General features: G+C 34.2%; 1 protein-coding gene across 5 annotated transcripts in view; it reads left to right on the top strand.

Annotated features, from left to right (window-relative positions):
• Window positions 1-19116, top strand: part of RMDN2 (regulator of microtubule dynamics 2) — an 86408-nt gene that overhangs the window by 26267 nt on the left and 41025 nt on the right. For all 5 annotated transcript variants that reach the window (XM_036873553.1, XM_036873554.1, XM_036873551.1 and 2 more), the window contains exons 3-5: window positions 9033-9207; window positions 10219-10321; window positions 14105-14165. In XM_036873553.1, the coding sequence (XP_036729448.1) occupies window positions 9033-9207; window positions 10219-10321; window positions 14105-14165 (339 nt within the window). The remainder of the gene's footprint in view (window positions 1-9032; window positions 9208-10218; window positions 10322-14104; window positions 14166-19116) is intronic.

The following is a 19116-nucleotide window of genomic DNA, read 5'->3' as shown; positions in this document are numbered from 1 at the left end:
TCAGACTTAAGAATTTTAAGTGCTCTGTCTTCAAATTTGCTGATTCTTCTGTTTGTTCAAGTATTTTGTTGATCCTTCTAGTGAATTTCTCAAGTTATTGCTTTTTAAGCTCCAAAATTTCTGTTGGTTCTTTTTTTTTTTTTTTAATAATTTCTAGCTCTTTGTTGATAGTCTCATTTTGTTCATGTACTTGTTTTCCTGATTTCCTTTTGTTCTCTCTCCATTTTTTCCTTTAGCTCTTTGAGCATATTTAAGACTGTTGTTTTAAAATTGTTGTCTCAGTAAGTCCAAAGCCTGTATTTCTTTAGAGTCAGGTTCTGGAAGTTTATTTTGTTCATTTGAATGGGTCATCTTTCCCTGTTTCTTTGTATACTTTGTGATATTTTGTTGAAAATTGCACATTTGAAAAAATAGCCATCTATCCTAGCCTTTGTAGACTGACTCTATGCAGGGAAGACCCACTAATTAGCCCAGTGTGAAGGCTTAAGGGCTTCTCAGGTCTTTTCTAGGCATTAGTTTTCCCTCAGCCTGTATATGTGCTTTTCCCCCAATTTCCCCCATACATAACTGTTTTTAAATATCTTTTTCAATAAGAATCTGACTCCTGTTCTTCTTGGTGCCTTAGGTGTCCTATAGTATTCCTCTCTCCATAATCTCTTGCACCTAGGCACCCATGAGTCTACAGTCCCCCTGTAGCTCTAACATGCCATAGTGACTGCCACAGCATTCAGTGGCCTCCAATCTGATGTCCATACTATGCCTTCATTTCTGTCTGAGCTCTAAGTCAAGCTAAACAGACACCAGTTTCCTGGGAAGCCCCTCAACATCCCAGAACATTGCAAACAAGATCCATTCTTTTCCTTTTGTCCCAGGGGAGGAGCCGAGAATTGCATGACTTCTTCCCAGCCATGCTGTGCCATGCCAGGGAAGGATGAGGTAAGGGTGAGAAAAAACACCATGAAGTTTTCTACCATTTTGAATATGGATTTTTCTTGATTGGGTGTTTACTTGGTTGCTGCACATCCTTGACTACCTTTTAGATCTCCCACAAAACTGTTGCAATCTGTCTGTTGTTGTTTGTTTAGTGTATCCATGGAGGAATGAGGGCATAGAGTTTCCTAGTCCATCATCTTGCTGACATCAGTCTCTCTTATCTCTTAGTATCTATCTTTTGAAAAAAGAAAAGTGGGAAGAATGAGGTGTTAGGTGAGGCTAGGCAAAGGGAACTAAATCAGGATGCCTGATATGGAGAGAGGCCACAGTACTGTAGCCAGGGATGTTTTTGCCTATTCTGATGCAACTCACTACCAATATACTTCTATAAATACACTATTTTCACAGTAAATAAAGTCATTTTCTCTTTAAATAATGCAACTATGCCTGCAGATATGCTGTTTTTGCTATTAAGGCAAGTAATTGATTGTGCAGCAATGAAGAGATATGGAAAAATGGCACAGTTCTTAGTCAAATTTGGAGCAGAAGATAGCCCAGAATAGTCTACTAGGAGATGAATGTTTGTAAGTATCGATAAATTTGACATTTGAGGGTGAACTTTTCCTGGCCTGCTGAAAGAGTGTTGGAAGATTGACAGCAGATAACCTATGAAATGCCTTTTTTTTTTTTTTTTTTTGGCCCCAGTACAAATCTAAGTTCAGCACAAAGTTAATACATATGTTGTGAATTTTCCCAGGCATATTTAGGTATGCCCTACTTTTAAAGTTTGCTTTTAAAACTTTCTGATAATTTTTAATAAATGCCCAATTATAAGTAGAAGATTCATGTTCAAAATAGGAGAACAATTTTTCCACACTTGGATTTTTTTAATGTGGAGAAGAGACTAAACTAGTTGTTGTCTTTCGTTTTGTTGGCCAGTTTGTCTGCTGTTATGCCAATACCACATTCACTTACCATTGTTTTATCTTTTATACTATAGTCCTGATATCTGTTCTTTAAAATTGTCTTGGCTCTTCTTTTTTTTTTCTCTCTCTTTTTAAAAAAAAATTTTTTTTGAGGTATATTTACCTATATATTGTATATATTGAGGTATACAATGTTGTGGTTGTTTCAAGTGTACAGCAAAGTGATTCAGTTATGCATATATATTCTTTTCCATTGTATGTTATTACAAGATATTGAGTATAGTTCCCTCTGCTGTATATTGGGTCCTTTTTGCTTACCTATTTTACATATAGTAGTATGTATATGTTAATCCCAAACTTCCTAATTTACCTCACTCCCCCACCCCCATCCCCTTTTGTAACCGTAACTTTGTTTTCCATGTCTGTGAGTCTTTTTCTGTTTTGTAAATAAATTCATTTGAGTCATTTTTTTTAGATTCCACAAATAAGTGATATCATTTGATATTTGTATTCCTCTGTCTGACTTACTTCACTTAACATGGTCCATCCATGTTGCTGCAAATGGCATTATTACATTCTTTTTTATGGCTGAGTAATATTGCATTGTATATATATATATACCACATCTTCTTTATCCATTCATCTGTTGATGGACATTTAGGTTGCTTCCATGTCTTGGCTACTGTAAATAATACTGCTCTGAACATTGGGATGCATGTGTCTTTTCAAATTAGAGTTTTCTCCAGATATGTGCCCAGGACTGGGATTGCAGGATCATATGGTAACTCAATTTTTAGTTTTTTAAGGAACCTCCATACTGTTCTGCATAGTGGCTGCACAAATTTACATTCCCACCAACAGTGTAGGAGAGTTCCTTTTTCTCCATGTCTCCAGCATTTATTATTTGTAGACTCTTTAATGATGGCTATTCTGACTGGTGTGAGGTGATATCCCACTGTAGTTTTGATTTGCATTTCTCTAATAATTAGCGATATTGAGCATTTTTTCACGTACCTGTTGGCCATCTATATGTCTTCTTTGGAGAAATATTTACTTGGGTCTTCTGCCCATTTTCTGATTAGGTTTTTTTTTTTTTGATATTAAGCTGTATGAGCTGTTTGTATATTTTGGGAATTAATCCCTTGTCAGTAGTATTTTTTGCAAATATTTTCTCCCAGTCCATAGGTTGTCTTTTCATTTTGTTTATGGTTTCCTTTGCTGTGCAAAAGCTTTTAAGTTTAATTAGGTCCCATTTGTTTATTTTTGTTTTTATTTCCATTACTCTAGGAGACGGATCCAAAAAAAATATTGCTGCAATTTATGTCAATGAGTGTTCTGCCTATGTTTTCCTCTAGGAGTTTTATAGTATCTGGTCTTACATTTAGGTCTTTAATCCATTTTGAGTTTATTTTTGTATATGGTTTTAGAGAATGTTCTATTACAGGTAGCTGTCCAGTTTTCCCAGCACCACTTATTGAAGAGACTGTCTTTTCTCCATTGTATATTCTTGCCTTCTTTGTCATTGATTAATTGACCATAAGCGTGAGGGCTTATTTCTGGGCTCTTTCTTCTGTTCCATTGATCTCTGTGTATGTTTTTGTGCCAGTATCATACTGTTTTGATTACTGTAGCTTTGTAGTATAGTCTGAAATCAGGGCACCTGATTCCTCCAGCTCTGTTCTTCATTCTCAAGATTATTTGGGCTATTCGGGGTCTTTTGTGTTTCCATACAAATTTTATAATTTTTTGTTACAGTTCTGTGAAAAATGCCATTGGTAATTTGATAGGGATTGCAGTGAATCTGTATATTGCTTTGGGTAGTGTCTTGGTTCTTCCTACAGTTGTCCTTCCATATTAATTTTAGAGTCATGTAAGTTCCACAGAAGAACACCATTGTGGTTTTGATTGGAATTGCATTAAAACTGTAGATTAGTTTAGTGCCATATAAAATTGTTTTAATGTTAAGTTTTCCTGTCAGTGGATATGATATCTTTTTCCATTTATTTAGGCACATTAATGTTCTCAGATGATATTTTGTAATTTTCTATAAAAAAGTCTTAAAAACCTCTTGTGGAATTTTTCCTAGGTACTGTGTGTTTTTCCTGTATATATTCCTATAGTATGTAAATGCTATATTTTATAAAATTACATTTTGTAACTTGTTCTATAGATATAGGAACATAATTGATCATAAATAATAGTTTTATTTACTTATCTGTAAATTCTGTTAGATCTTCTTTCTTTCTTTCTTTTTTTTTTTTTTTTTTTAATATTGAATAGTGTCTTTGTTTGAGCTGCTATAACCAAGTACCATAGACTGGGTGGCTTATAAACAACAGAAATTTCTTTTTCACAGTTCTGGAGGCTGGGAAGCCCAAGATCAAGGTTACAGCAGATTCGGTATCTGGTGAAATCCTACTTTCTGGTTCATAGACAGTTTCTTGCTGTGTCCTTGCTGGGTGGAAGGGGAGCTAGGTTTTCTTTCTACTGAATAATCTTCAAATAATAACAGTTCTGTTTCTTCTTTCCCAATTCTTATAAATTTTTTTTTGTTTTTCTTTTAATATTGTGCTAACAGGACCTGCAGTACCATGCTAAGTAGAAGCAGCAATGTTGGACATCCTTTTCTATTTCTGATTTTAAGGAAAATGCTTCATTACATATGAACTGTAATCATAGTTTTTGGTTTATATTCTATTATAAGAAGTTCTATTCCTTGTTTATGCATTTGGTATTTCTTTTGTGCTGAAATGGTGTTGATTTACTGAAAAAAATTTTTTTGGTAACCACTAAAATGATCATATAGTTTTTCTCTTTTTATCTGTTATGCTAGAGAAATTTTCTAATGTTAACTGTGCTTGTAATTAGTGAGAGAAACTCAATTTGGTTACAATGCATTCTCTCATGTGTGTTGAAGTTTTTTGGTTGATATTTTGGAGGATTTTTGCATCTATGTTTATATGTGAAATTGGCCTATAATTTTCATTTCCTATTATACTATACTTGTTTGGTTTTGGTATTAGTTTTACTAGCTTCATAAAATGAGGTGAGAAATGTTTCCTCTTTTTCAATTCCTTAGAAGAATTTGAGTAATTCTTTGCATATATTGATAGAGCTCACTATATAGCTATCTGTGTCCCCCCCTTCTCTCTATCTATCTCTCTCTACTAGAATATATATATAAATTCTGATTTAATTTATTTAATGGCTATAGGAATATTCAGTTTTTTTCTTATAAAAATAACATCTTTATTGAGATATTAATCATAAACCATAAAATCACCCTTCTAAATTGTACAATGTAGTGGGTTTTAGTTTAAATAATATTGTCTGATATTAAACCAGTTACTTTCTTTTAGTTATTATTTTCTTACTATACCTCAGGTGCATAGAATTGGACTAAAAACTGTCTTTAGCTCATGCAAACACTGATTACTGGTGCATGCATGTGCCACTTTTGCTCATTTATTTAGTTTGTTATTATAAATAGTGTAATAAGCATCTATGAAACCATTTGGCTCCCTGCCTCCCCTCACCTGAGGGTAACTATCATCCTGAGTCTATAATCTATATTGTTCATTCCTTGCTGTCCTTTTTATATAATTTTATTGCATATGTGTGTATTCCTTAAAAATAACATTGAATTTTGATTGTTTTATGGAAAGGGGATCATGTTGTATATAATTTTAAGAGCTTATTTTTCCACTTAATATAAGTTTGTTAAGAGTCTTCCCTATTTTGCACATCACTGGATTTCTTTCATTTTGACTGTTGGGTAATATTCATCCACTCTCTTGACTGGGCATTTCAGTTGTTTCCTGGGGTTTGCTATTGTGAAAGTACTGTTGTCTATGTTCTTACACCTACCTCCTTTTGTACATGTGCCAGAGACTTGGTTGCTGAGTCCTCAGATATGTGAAAGTTCAATATTAATAGATGATGCCAAAGCACTTTCCCAGCTGGTTTCACCAGTTTACATTCACATCAGATCCGTGGATTGACTTCCTCTCCAACATTTGGTATTGTCAGATTTTTTAATTTTGTAAATGAAGCAGGTGTCAATAATATCTCTCTGTGGTCCTGATTTGTATTTCTCTGATCGCTAGTGAATGTTGAACATCTTTTCTTATGTTTATTGGCTATATGTATTTTTTCATTTGGGAAAACCTCTTTTGAGCTTATTTCTGTTGCATTTATTGTATCTTTTTCATTGAATTTTAGAAAATATTTATGTATTCTTGATATTAATGTTCTCCAGTTGTGCGTGTTACAAAATATTCCTGGTTTTTAATTTGTGTTTTTGCATTTTTGAAAATATCTTTTGATTAGCAACAGTTTTTCATTTTAATATAGTCAAATTGGTTAATCATTCATAATGAATAATCATTAATAATCATTTATAGCTAATGCTTTTGTATTTTGGTTAAGAAAATTTCTTGCCCCAAGGACTAAAAGTTATTCACCTATATTTTCCATTTAGAGTTTAAAAACTTATTTTTAACACTTAATTCCTTATACCATCCTTATACCTTAGAGTTATTTTTTAGTATTATAAGACAGAGATTCAGTTTCAACTTTTTCCTTAGAGATAACCATTTTTTTCCAGCTCAGTCTGTTAACTTCTCACTAATCTGACATGCCACATCTATCATATATCACACTTTCATTTGTGTATGAGGCTGTTTCTTGGCTCTGTTCTGTTCTCTCAGTCACTCATCTATCCTTGTACCAATAGCACGCTGTCTTTAATTATTATAGCTGCATGATAGGTCCTAATATCTGGTGAGGTAAGTCTTCTCTCCCTGCTCTCTTTCTTAACAGTGCTTTGACTATTCTCGGCTCTTTACCTTTTCATGTAACTTTTAGAATCATCTTATTAAATTCTATGAAATTTCTGGTGAGGTTTATAAAATTGGAATTACATTGAATTAATCTGGAGAGAATTTACTTATTTATAATATCAGTTGTTTCCAGCCATGAACATGATATATTTTTCCATGAATTTAGGTTCTTTTATAAACAGCTTTTAATATATCTTTTATGATATTCTCCATAGAATTTTTACATATGTTTTATTAGATTTATTCCTGGGTGTCTGATATTCTCTGAGATCATTGTAAGTAAAGTATTTTATATAATTTTGTTTTTTAGGCTTTTGGCTGCTAATATATTAAAAATGAAACTCACTTTCATATTTTAATCTTATATGCAGCCAACCTGCTAAACTCTATTAGTCTCATAATTTGTAGGTTTTTTTTAATATGTTCTATGTAAATAATCGTATCATCTGCAATAATATGAAGGTTACGTTTGAACAAGTGTGTGAAACAGGTGAGGAAGTAAATTATGTGGCTATCCAGTGGAGAACATAACAGGCAGAAGGACAGCAAATACAGATGTTAAAGCAGGAACATGACTGATGTGTTCAAGGAATATCAAGGAAGCCAGAGTTCCTGGAGTGCTGAGCAAGCAGGAGAGTGGTAGGAGATGAAGTCAGAGGTATTGGACTAGATTATGTAGACAACTCTAAGGACTTAGGTTTTTACTCTGATTTGGTCATCCACTGGAAGGTTTTGAGCAAAGGGTGACATGATCTGATTCAGCTTTTTAAAGGACCATTCTGGCTCCTATGTTGAGAATAAACTACAATGGTCAAGGACTAAAGCAGGGAGACATGATAGGAGGCCATTGCAATAATCCAGATAACGTGATGGTGGTCTAGACCAGGGGAGTAGCGGGTAAAGGTGGTGAGAGGTGGCTGGGTTCTGGATATATTTTGAAGATAGAACTAACAGGAATTTCTGAATGTTGCTTAGGAGAGACAAAGAAGTCAAGGATGATTCTAAGTTTTTTGGTTTGAGCAATTAGAAGAATGAAGTTGCCACTGATAATGTTGTTGAAGAAGTTGAGCATCATTTCACAGTGTCTTCTTTGTAAGGACTTTGAAGGGAATTTGAGTCTTATTATTGGAAAAAAGTGCATTTCTCTCAAGAACTTGCTTCATTTCTATCTTTGTTAGTATCTGTTGGGAACTGTGACTGCTTTAGCTGCTGGAAGATGTAGAACCACATTTGTGTGCCTTGTAGCAAGGGTATAGATATCTAAAGTATATGTACTTTTTTATTGACCTCATTCACATTTGGCCTTGTTTTTATCTTTTCCTACCTCTTCTGATTTGTTCTCTTATATGTTATATATCCTTATATACCTCCTTATAATCTTTTTAGAACAGAACAGTGTGTAAATAAATGAAAACAAATAGTTTGCATTGTATGCCACCAAAAAGGTAATGTGGGAGGTAGCATGAATTTTTAAAGACTAAGCTAAGAGTTAGAACATCGTCTTGAACTACAAATTAACATATGTGTGTGTGTGCATCCGTATATATATAAATACATACATATGTGTGTATAGATGTATATTATATATATATTTAATATATATACCTGAGTGCCTGCTGAGTTCCTACAACTCTGTATCATTCATTCAGCAATATTCAGTGCGTATCCACTATGTGTCAGGTGCTGTTCTAGGCACTTGATGACATCAATTAATAAAACAAAGAATCCTATTGTCAGGGAGCATGCATTCTAGTGGGGGAGATACTGACAAAAATAGCACATGTAGTAGGTTAGTAAAGTATATTAGAAGACGGTATGTACTACAGAAAAAAACGTCAAGCATGATAAGGTTGATTGGAGGTGAAGGAAATATACAGGGAGGTTGGAGTGTGGTGGTCACAGCATTACATAGAGTGGTCTGGATGGGTCACATTGAGAAGATGACATTGACTGAGACTTGAAGGAGGTGAGGGTGTGAGTTATGTCCCCTTCTGAAGGAAGAGCCATTCCATCAGCAGGAACAGCAAGAAAAGGTCTTGAGGTAGGAGTGTCCCTGGCTTGTTTAAGGAACAGCTGGGCAGCCGGCACGCAATTGACTGAGTGAGAAACGTGGTGGGAAACAAGGTCAGAGAGGTGACTGAGCTGGGAGAGACAAATCTCATCTAGCCTCGTAGACTGTTATTAGGACTTGAGATTTTTCTGAGTGAAAAGGGGCACCATTACAGGGTTTCAAGCCTAAGAGTGAAATGATTTGACTTACATTTTAAAAGGATCACTCTGTCCATTATAGTATAACTTTACAGAGAGTTGATGATTATTTCTGCAATTTTAGGTATATTACAGCTAATACTGATACTGAAGAACAGAGTTTCCCACTCCCTAAGGCATTTAACACTCATGTAGAGGAATTAAATTTAGATGCCCTTATTCAGACGGCTGATAATTTACGTATGAATGAGTCCAGCAAAATGGAGAGTTTTGAACTACTTTGTGACCACAAAGAAAAGGTAAGAAATATGTGATAATAAAATGCTTGTATAGTTTTAGTTTTTTATTTAATCTACTATCCCATTCATGTTATGACCATAACAATCGTGTCACAGTTTACACAAGCCAAATGATTGATGTAATTTTTTTTATAATATCACTACAATTTTTTAAAAGTAAATATGAGTTTATTAGGCTCAAAGGTGATAAAAATAAAAACCAGAGATATGATTATACAGACTGACATTGATTTTATCAATCTGATATATTTCATAAATATTTTGTAACAGATAAAGAATAAGACATACTGCTTCTCTGGAGGGAGGAAAAGCTACATTTTAAGCTCGCTATCTTACAGTTACTAATATAACAGCCATTAGTATTTCACTGTGTCTTACCAGTAATCGTTTTCCAGTGTTTAATGCTGGGCTGAATTGGGAAAGCTCATCCTTCCCACCACCACCAAAGGAAAAAAAAACGGTGGGTTTTGCAATATCACAAAGATCAATAAATCTTTTTCTTTCCCATGAGAGATTTAAGTCTAACCTTTGAGGATTTAGCAACTCTAAACGCATTACCTAAAAGTTTTTAAATCTCCAGGATTGTATTTAGGTAATTTAGGTAAAAAATGTGACTCCTCTTTTGAATGTATGTAATCTCTAATAACTTACAGATATTACCTGAAATGCCCATTGAAGCATCATATTAATAATAGATAACTTAGAAAGGAAAACAAGGAGAGGATACTACAACCCAGAGAGAATTTATAAATTCTGACACCTACCAAGTTTCTCGTCTTTGTAGGTGTGGAGCTGGTGTCTGCATAATATTCATTGATTTTAAGATCCAAATGTAACACTACATTGCATCACATTTTGTAGCCACAAATATTTGAACTTAAAGTGCGATATGCACATGAATAGATACAGTCATTTCTAAGTACCAGTTTACCTAATTTTTTAAAAGTTGCAGTGGAAAACACAGTCTGGTCCTGTTTCTGAGTTTACTAATGTGCAGCTCTGTCTATTCAGTTTAGAGATGAAATAGAGTTTATTTGGCGGTTTGCTCGTGCTTATGGAGACATGTATGAGCTATCTACAAATGCACAAGAAAAGAAGCATTATGCTAATATTGGTAAGTATTTTGTAAATATTAATTATCCTCAAGTAGTAATCATTATCTATAGTAAACCACTAATGAATTTTAATTAAAGCTAAATTATCTTAGCTAAAACAAGTATGTTTAATCTATTTCAACATATCCTATTACTTATATAGTCTAAGGACAGAAAGGATTTTTTAGAATAAAAATACATGTTCTTAAAACATATTTGAGCATATTAGAACAGGCAACTGAAAAAACTCAAATTCCAGCTTTTAAAGTTTATAAAATCACAGAAAGACGAGACATTAAGTGGTAATAATATGAGAAGCAATAATAGCAGTAGTCTTTCACCACAATTAAAATAACCCTCCTTACTCCCTGTAACGTAGAACTCCAGGTACCACAAAGAAATAACTACTCATACTTTAAAGTTTTTTTCAGAATTTATCTTGATAAAACAAGATTAGCCTTGTTTTAAGGCTAATCTTGTTTAAGCCTTGTTTTAGCTAATTGTTTAAGCTGAGCAATGAGTCCATAGTTGTTCATTATACTGTCCTCTATTTTCCAAAGTAACAACAAAAAAAGAAAAACAGCTAGAATGTCAAATTTGATATATATATAAACCTTGGCTCTCACTGAGTATCAAACTCTTTCTTGCAAAAAGCCCCCTAAGTTTCAGGATAGTAATTTGACATCAAAACTTCTTTAGTTTTTTTTTTTTGTTTTTTTTTTTATTCCAAAGTCTTCTCTTTTCCAAGCTTTCCTTCTCTGAGATAGCATGAGGAAGAAACAGCAAGAAGATAATGATACTGCCAATCTCCTTCCAGTCTAGTTCCCTGTCACTTTTATTTCTAAGAAGGAAATATTTCCAAGTTCCTTGAAATTACATTTCTTCCGCTTGTAGGTTTCTTTGCGAAGTGGCCTCTGTACTTTAATTCTTAGTGGGAGGAGGATGAAAGGAATTCCCCTTCTTGCTCTTTACATAGTCATCATCAGCTTTGTGGGGCAGTTTTTCTGTAGCAATCCTTCTTGCAGACTATAAAAAAATGGAATTCTAGGGAAGAGATTTATTAACTTGAAGGTAAATAAAAATTTAGCCAAAGAGAACAAACTGACTTTTTTTTATATCTACTGAGAAAGTCAGAGTATATCTATGTAAACTGTTCCAACATCCATCAATATTAAATATATATTAAATAATTTTTTTAAATATATATATTTTTTAAGCACCTGCCCTGCCCTGGGCATTAAGGCTCCTCCTATGTTAGAAGGTAGAAATATGATAGCAAAATAGACATGTTCTCAGACTGGAAGGAGCTTATGGCTTTGTGGGGAAGATAGTATTACTAAAATAATCATACATATAAAGAAACACACTGAAGTAAGTTGTTAGTAAAGAAGAATGTGGCATATTAAGAGAGGGTATAACAGAAAGGAGGATATGATGGCGGGGGTGAACGTTGATGCAGGGAACTCTTTCTTCTGGAAGTAAGTCTCACATAGTAAAATCACTTGGGATCTGTATTTTTAAATGGAGTGAGAGTTAACTGAGTTAATGTATGAGATGGTGAAAATGGAGAAAGAAATAGGCTGGAGGAAATCCAAATTCTCCTACCCAAGTACAAGAAAGGAGCATGGATTGAGACAGGATATATTCAAAAAAGAGAAAAGTTTATAGTGTCAAAGAAAAAACAGTGACGCCTCAGATGTGTTCATTCAGTTATAGAAATAAATTTAACAGAATTCCTATTTTTTTATCCAAGAAATATTTATGAGAAATTTTTATTTATTTATTCAAAATATTTATTCGAAATCACCGTGTCTAGGAACAAAGTTAAAATGAGGGGTGAGGGAAGAAGAGAAGGAGGGACATGAATATGATCAAGACAGTGTTACACTAAGGAACTTACAAGATCAATATGGAGACAGGCAATTGTAATTCAATGCACAGGTAGTAAGTGCCTGGCAAAGGTGATGGCAAAGAACACTGGAGCTGAGACATTGGAGCCTGGAGTTGAAGGGCATTGGCACCCAGTACAAGGGAGGAAGAGTGCTGTTATTGCTCATAACAGTATATTTGAACTTGTGTGCCGAGGGAAGGTTGGATCACTGAAGAGTACAGAATTCTTTCCTGAACCTCCAACTGGGGTATATACCATTATGCAGTACATCTGTTGACGTACTATGATTGATCATACTTGTCTTCCAAATAAAATATGAATCTTATATCTAAAAGAACATTATTGTAATTTTCAGAATTAAATGACTGATACAAATGCCACAAATAGATCACAAAATACAATTTTGTAAGGGAAATAGCTTTCCTTTCAGGCTGAAGCTGCATAAATGAGGCTGCGAAACCAATCTGTATACTACCCAGCTCCATTTTACATTCTCAGAGCGATGGAATCACCTCTATTTTAAGCTTGTGGCAGTGCCCTAAAAGCTATTTTTGTTCATTTGGCAATGTAGGGAAAATGTTGATTTAGTTTTTAAAGTCTGTACATTTAAAAGTATTTATGTTTTTCGATCATTCATTACCAAATTACTAACTCTTTTAATATATGTCCACAATGTACTATCAGTTATTATTTTAAAATACTTCCTTTTAGTTTTTTTCCAGTTTATGTAGATTTCTATACAGGGTAGTTCTCTTAATGGACAGAGCTATAAAGTACCACCTTAGCAAATTAGCAAATAGGAAAATGATTTTAGAATGAAATATCTTTATTTATAAAAATTATCTAAACTACTTATTTAGAAGGACATTTTGTAGATCATTGGAGAGTCTCTTCAAGCAAAAAAAAAAAAAAAAAAAAATTAGAGCAGGGAAAAGGAGATGGTATAAAATAAAACAGCCACTTTTTGAGAAAGATTTTCAGAATGTGGTTTAGACCAGCGGTCCCCACCCTTTTTGGCACCAGGGACCGGTTTCGTGGAAGACAATTTTTCCCCCGGGGCGGTGGGGGGTGGTGGTGCGATGGTTCAGGCGGTAATGAGAGCGATGGGGAGCGATGGGGAGCGGCAGATGGAGCTTTGCTCACTCGCCCGCGGCTCACCTCCTGCTGTGTGGTCTGCTTCCTAACAGGCTGCGGACCAGTACCCGTCCACTGCCTGGGGGTTGGGGACCCCTGGTTTAGACAAACCTCTCTCCAAAAATTAATAGGTTATTAAAAGTTATTCTAAAACTACGTAAAATTATTTAGGGGAATTATTTATTTACTGAGCCTGCTCATTATTGTGAAAGATTAGACAAGAGCTTCTCTGGGACGTCTTTCCTTACCCCTTTAGATAAGAGTTGCTCTCTCTGTTCTCTGTTATACTCTCTTTTTTACCTTGTATTTATTTTTTGCACATAATTCATTTGTTTATATACCTACTGCCTACTGAAATGTGAATCCTTGGAAGTCAAGAACTGTGTCTTATTTGACTTTTTATTCCCAGAGGCTCACATAATATGATACTTAGAAAGCACTCAGTAAATGTTGGTTGAGTTAATTACAAAACAATTTCTATTAACACTTCTAAATACTGATTGAATGACTTCTCTTGCTCTTGGTTAAATCACTTAACCCAGTGAGTCTCAAACTTGAGCGTACATCAGAATCACTAGAGGCTAGTTAACACAGATTGCTGACTCTCAGAGTTTATGATCAGGTCCCTCATGTGGTCCAAAATTTGCTTTTGTAACAAGATTCCAGGTGATGGCTTCTGGTCTTGGGACCATACTTTGGGAACTACTGGCTTAATTCAATAATTTACCTCCCACCAACTCAGATGAAGGTGGTAAGTGTAAGTGCATTTATCTTTCAGGAAAGACATTAGGTGAAAAAGCTATTACTAGAGCACCCATGAATGGACATTGTCATCTATGGTAAGTACATAGAATTTATGCAGTCTTTATAAAATTCTAATATGCCTCTTTATAAATTGCAATGGATTTTTAAAATATTATTGACCCACTTAACGTGTCACATTCACTAAAAAGAATATTTAGTATATAGCACAGTAACTGTTCTTATTCTGTTTATTCTCGTGTATTTTTCAGTATATATATTTTAAATATATTTAAGATAAACTTTCATTGAAGAATTCATAACTGAGTCTACCAAGTCCAATAACTGTGCACATGATAAATTTAATTAAATGTAATTTCATATAACATTTTGTTTGAAAACAAATACTAAAGTGATGCCACATTTCTAAATGAAATGCAGAGAGAAGAATAAAAGAATAAAAGCACATCAGCCATTGTACCTTGATGAATCAAGGTATACAAATTCCACAAGTCAAAGGAAAGCCATTTCTAATATAAGAAAGCTCAAACAAAGGAAATCTAATTAGTTGGATGGGTATAGGTGGATATCCTTGGGACAAAAACATTTATTCTTGAGTATGTTTGGTTTTGGATCCTTTGTATATTTACAATTATAAAACACAAATAAGAAGAAAAATATTGTTTTTAATTAACACTTCATTTTACTCATAGTTGTGTTTTTATAGCATTTCTTAGTTTCTTAGTTATTTTTTCTCCCCAGTAATATTGGTACTTTAGGTGCTAGGAAGACATAGTAATAAATTTATTTTTGACCCTTCTCTCAGACCTAGATTGTCAGAAATCCACCCCTCTTTGGGATTATTTTATTCTTCTGGGATAGTCTTAGGCAAATCTCTCTTAAAATGACTTCTTTTCTGCAGGTCCACATTTATCCTCCAGGAAATTCATTTTTGCCCCACCAACTCAAAAGTGCAAAGGATTTTTCCAAAGCAGACCTGTTTCTTTACACTGCCACCAGCAGGGGGAGCACCACTCACACACTCTCATCCTAAAACTTCCCTGGGCAGGAATCAGATAACATTCTTTATGTCCCCCAAACTCTAAAGGACACGCCAAAATAAGAATAGGTCTTTTGAAGCTGCCATCACTTAAAATGAGAAACAAGGCTACCCCCTTCCGTATCGCATGAGAAGGTGGGAGGTGGAACCCAAGTACCCTAGTAGTTCTATTCGCAGAAATCCCCCCTCCAGGTCTCTCTCTGCTTCAGCGAACTCTTTGCCTTCTCTTATATAGCCTGGAGATGGGTGAAGGGCTAAGCCTGGCAGAACCTGTGAATCATTTTACTAATGCGTCATGCATGGGTAGTAGAGTGTCTTGCTTTAGGAGCCGGAGTATACCTAATAGATAAAGTATGGTTCTGTGCCCTAGTGCCTGTGCCACAACTCTAGGAGAAAGGTAATTTTGCAGTTAACATCCTGGTAGATATCTTTAAGGTCATTTCTCCAGTATGTAAGGGTCTTGGCTATTATTTCTATAGCCAGCTTTACCTTCCTCAACTAATTTGCATAATACTGATATTAATAAATTAATATGTGTTAAAGTACTTCTGTTCTTCCATTTTTAGTATAACTGTAATGAATTTATACTGATCAAGCTACACTTGCTTCATCTCTTTCGGTAATGGAGATGTTTGGGTGTTGGTTAGCCCGATTTGGATGCAGAAAGAACACCGAAGCCCTACTCTTAACTCTGAGCCTCCCCCTCCTCTTCCTCTGCTGTCCTCTTCCTTCTCCCATACAAACATCTGCATCCATGGAGAATCACATTAAAAATGTACATTTGATGTTAACCCTCAATTTGAGGACACTTATCAGTGTGAACTTCCAAATGTCCATAAAGGAACAATGTTGAATCTTCTCTGAAGACTTCATAAGCACCTTAAACTTACCTTGTGAGGACAGATTATGCTTAACTCTTACTCAGTGGGTTTCCCAGCCTGTCTTCCACTAATCTGGCTACTTCTCCTTTGTTCATCTTGTTTCATTTTTTGTTATGTACTAATAGCCTTGTTTATAACTGTGGGATTTAACCCCGAGGGTGAATCTTATTCACATACACACAGACACACACAGAGTACTGATCCAATTGTGTTTCACATGATTTTTTATTCAGTATCAGTTTTTAATTAAAAAACAATTAACGTCTGATCAGTTGCTAAAATTTAATAAATTCAAATGTCAATTTTTTAAAATTTATTTCATTGAGGTATAGTTGATTTACAACGTTGTGTTGATTTCTGTTGTACAGCAACATGATTTTATCTTAATTCGTAAAATACATTATGATGTACCTACTGAATACAAGAATTCTCATTCAACTAAATACAGTAGTAGAGGTTTAGGGTGATGAAAAAAGAGAAATTAAGACTTTGACTTGAGAAGCAATGTGTGAAATTTAGGTTAACTGATTCTATAATTAATTGTAATAAAATGTCATGAAAATGTCTAATCCTGCTGGAATTTTTTTCAATATGTTACGACTTTTTCTCATTCATTCAGCATAAATGACAAAACAGGGCCTCTAGGCCAAATGCAGCTGCCTGCTTTTGTAAATAAAGTTTCATTGGAGCACAGCCACACCTGTGCATTTGTACATAGCAATGAAGTTGAGTAGTTGTAACAGAGACTCTCTGATCCCACAACCTTAAATGTTTCCTACCTGGCCCTGCAGCGAAAGTTTGCTGACCCATAGTTTACAGGGTTCTGTGATGGTTTATAAGCCTTCAGTTTGAAATAAAAGATGCAATCATTAGAAATAATTATCATAAAGGGTTGATATGGAGGGAATAATTGCAAAACAAATATTATTTTAAAGACTTGTTTTTCATCTTCATCTTTTCCAAAATGAAATTGCTCTGTAACTTTCAGGCTACATAAGCTTTCTATATAATTCTGTCGTTTTTGTTGTACCAGCCTAAAATACTTCTAGAATCAAGAGAGCAGAATCACCAATGGATTTGCAGTTTGTTAGCCAAATAGGCCTGACCTTAATTATAAATAATGTCTTACATATTTGTTGTGCTCTACTGTTCACAAATTATATCCCCATGCCTTCTAGCATGTGATTCACAGAACAACCTGTTTCCATTTTATAGAAAGCAAGGCCGTCTGTGTGTGTGGTGTAGTATATGTGTGTCTGGTGTGGTGTCGTGATTAGTAACCAAGGGTCATACAATAAGTGGAAAAACAAAAACCAGATCTTATATTTGTATGTACTCAGTATTTTATCTATTATTTACTCTTCCTCTGCTTTTTCACAGTATAAATAGCATTGGTGCTAAATCAAAAATGCTACTGGGAAATTAATGGAGTTGTTTTAGTAGTTGTTTACCAGTTGTTGAGACAGGGATGCTTGTCAGTTATTAAAATATTCACTATAGATGCAAAGAAAATACAGAATTTTTGTCAACGCATAGTTAGAACAACCTCTAGATGGAGGTAATAGACCATATTGTGCGTTAACTTTCTTCATAGTTCCCATCAACCTGAGAGTTTACAAAATAAAATTTTAAATTACATTTTCCAAGATAAACAGTGTGAAAAACAACAACACATACATGCAGATATAGGTGGGATTGATTGCCAGAAAAGAAATGATGATCCTTTGAGGAAAAGCGGTTCAGGTAAACTTTGAATTTATGATATGTAGGAAGATAAATAATACTTTAGACTTGAAAGAAGCAGACTTCAAAAAAGATTATGAAAAACATAAGACTCTGGTGACAGATTATTTATAAGGGAAGATGTACATATTTCATATAATGGTTTTCTTAAGTCACGTTTTTTTCTTTTTTCTTTTTCTTCACTCAGAGTAACTTGGAAAGAACATGCTGAGAGAGCTCTGTAAAAGCTAGAGATGTGCATAAGTTGTTCTGATTTTCAAAAAATAGAAGATTGATTCCACCACTATAGATCAGTGAACATAGAATCTTTTCCTTTGATTACAGCACAAATAGTTAGTTGGGTTTTCTGTGAGTGATGAAGTTCAAGCAGACTCAACAGATTTTTCTAAAAATGTGACATGATCTGTTTTTTCTTTGCTAGTAGATAGAGTAGGGAAATTGAGCTAATATACCTGGATTTAAGGAAGGCTTTAAGGCAAGTTCACTCATAATATTCTTGGGGACAAGATGTTAAAATATGGGCAAGGTTCTTTGTTACCCGTGCTAGCAGAAGGGTTTGAGCCTCAATCATTCAAAAGAATAACTGCTGACAATATCATGATTCTAGAGTTCCAGGTCTAGATCTTAGACACTAGTGTGTTCAGTAATTTTTTTCATTGGGTGAAGATGTGGAAGGTATGATTATAAATGCTGCAAGTGACACAAAATTAGGAGGAACAGGGTGTATGGTGGATGACAGTAGTAATTAAAAGATTTTCACGTGTTGAAAGAGATACTGAACAAGGTGAATTAAGAGGGATAAATATGGAAGGAGGGATGGAGAGGAAAATGTCAAAATTTAAGGATGTGAGGGAAAAACAGATGGAAATTAGAATGAAGCATGGAGTCTAGTTAACAATAATATATTAATATTGGTTCATTTTGAAAATTTTCAATATTGTATATCAATATTTGTACAGTTGTGATAAATGTATTATAGTAATTTAAGATAGTATTTAAGATAGTAATTTAAGTAGTATCTCCTAATCTAGGTAAGTTCTCAAATCATAATAGGTTGCTTTTGTCATAAATCTTGCTTCTACTGTTAGGAGATTATTGATTTTCTAATGAAAATTAAGAGGTCAAAAAACTTATAACTGAAAAGTGGCCATTTTATTGGTTGTGCATAAGTTGTGTGAATTATGTGATCTTTTGTGTTCAGGAATGGTCTGACTGTTCCAAATTAAGAAAATTGTTCACTTCAATTTTTGAAAGTTATGTGTATCCACAGAAACAATCAAGATAAATAACACCTAAAATTACATTTTTCATTTCAGTTATGACAATGCAAGTGAAAATTAAGACCTACTTTTGAATTATTTAGGT

Source organism: Balaenoptera musculus, chromosome 13 (assembly GCF_009873245.2).
Source record: "Balaenoptera musculus isolate JJ_BM4_2016_0621 chromosome 13, mBalMus1.pri.v3, whole genome shotgun sequence".
Classification (NCBI taxonomy): Eukaryota; Metazoa; Chordata; class Mammalia; order Artiodactyla; family Balaenopteridae; genus Balaenoptera; species Balaenoptera musculus.
The sequence above is the reverse complement of the archived record's forward strand: the minus strand, read 5'-3'. Positions and strand labels throughout refer to the sequence as shown.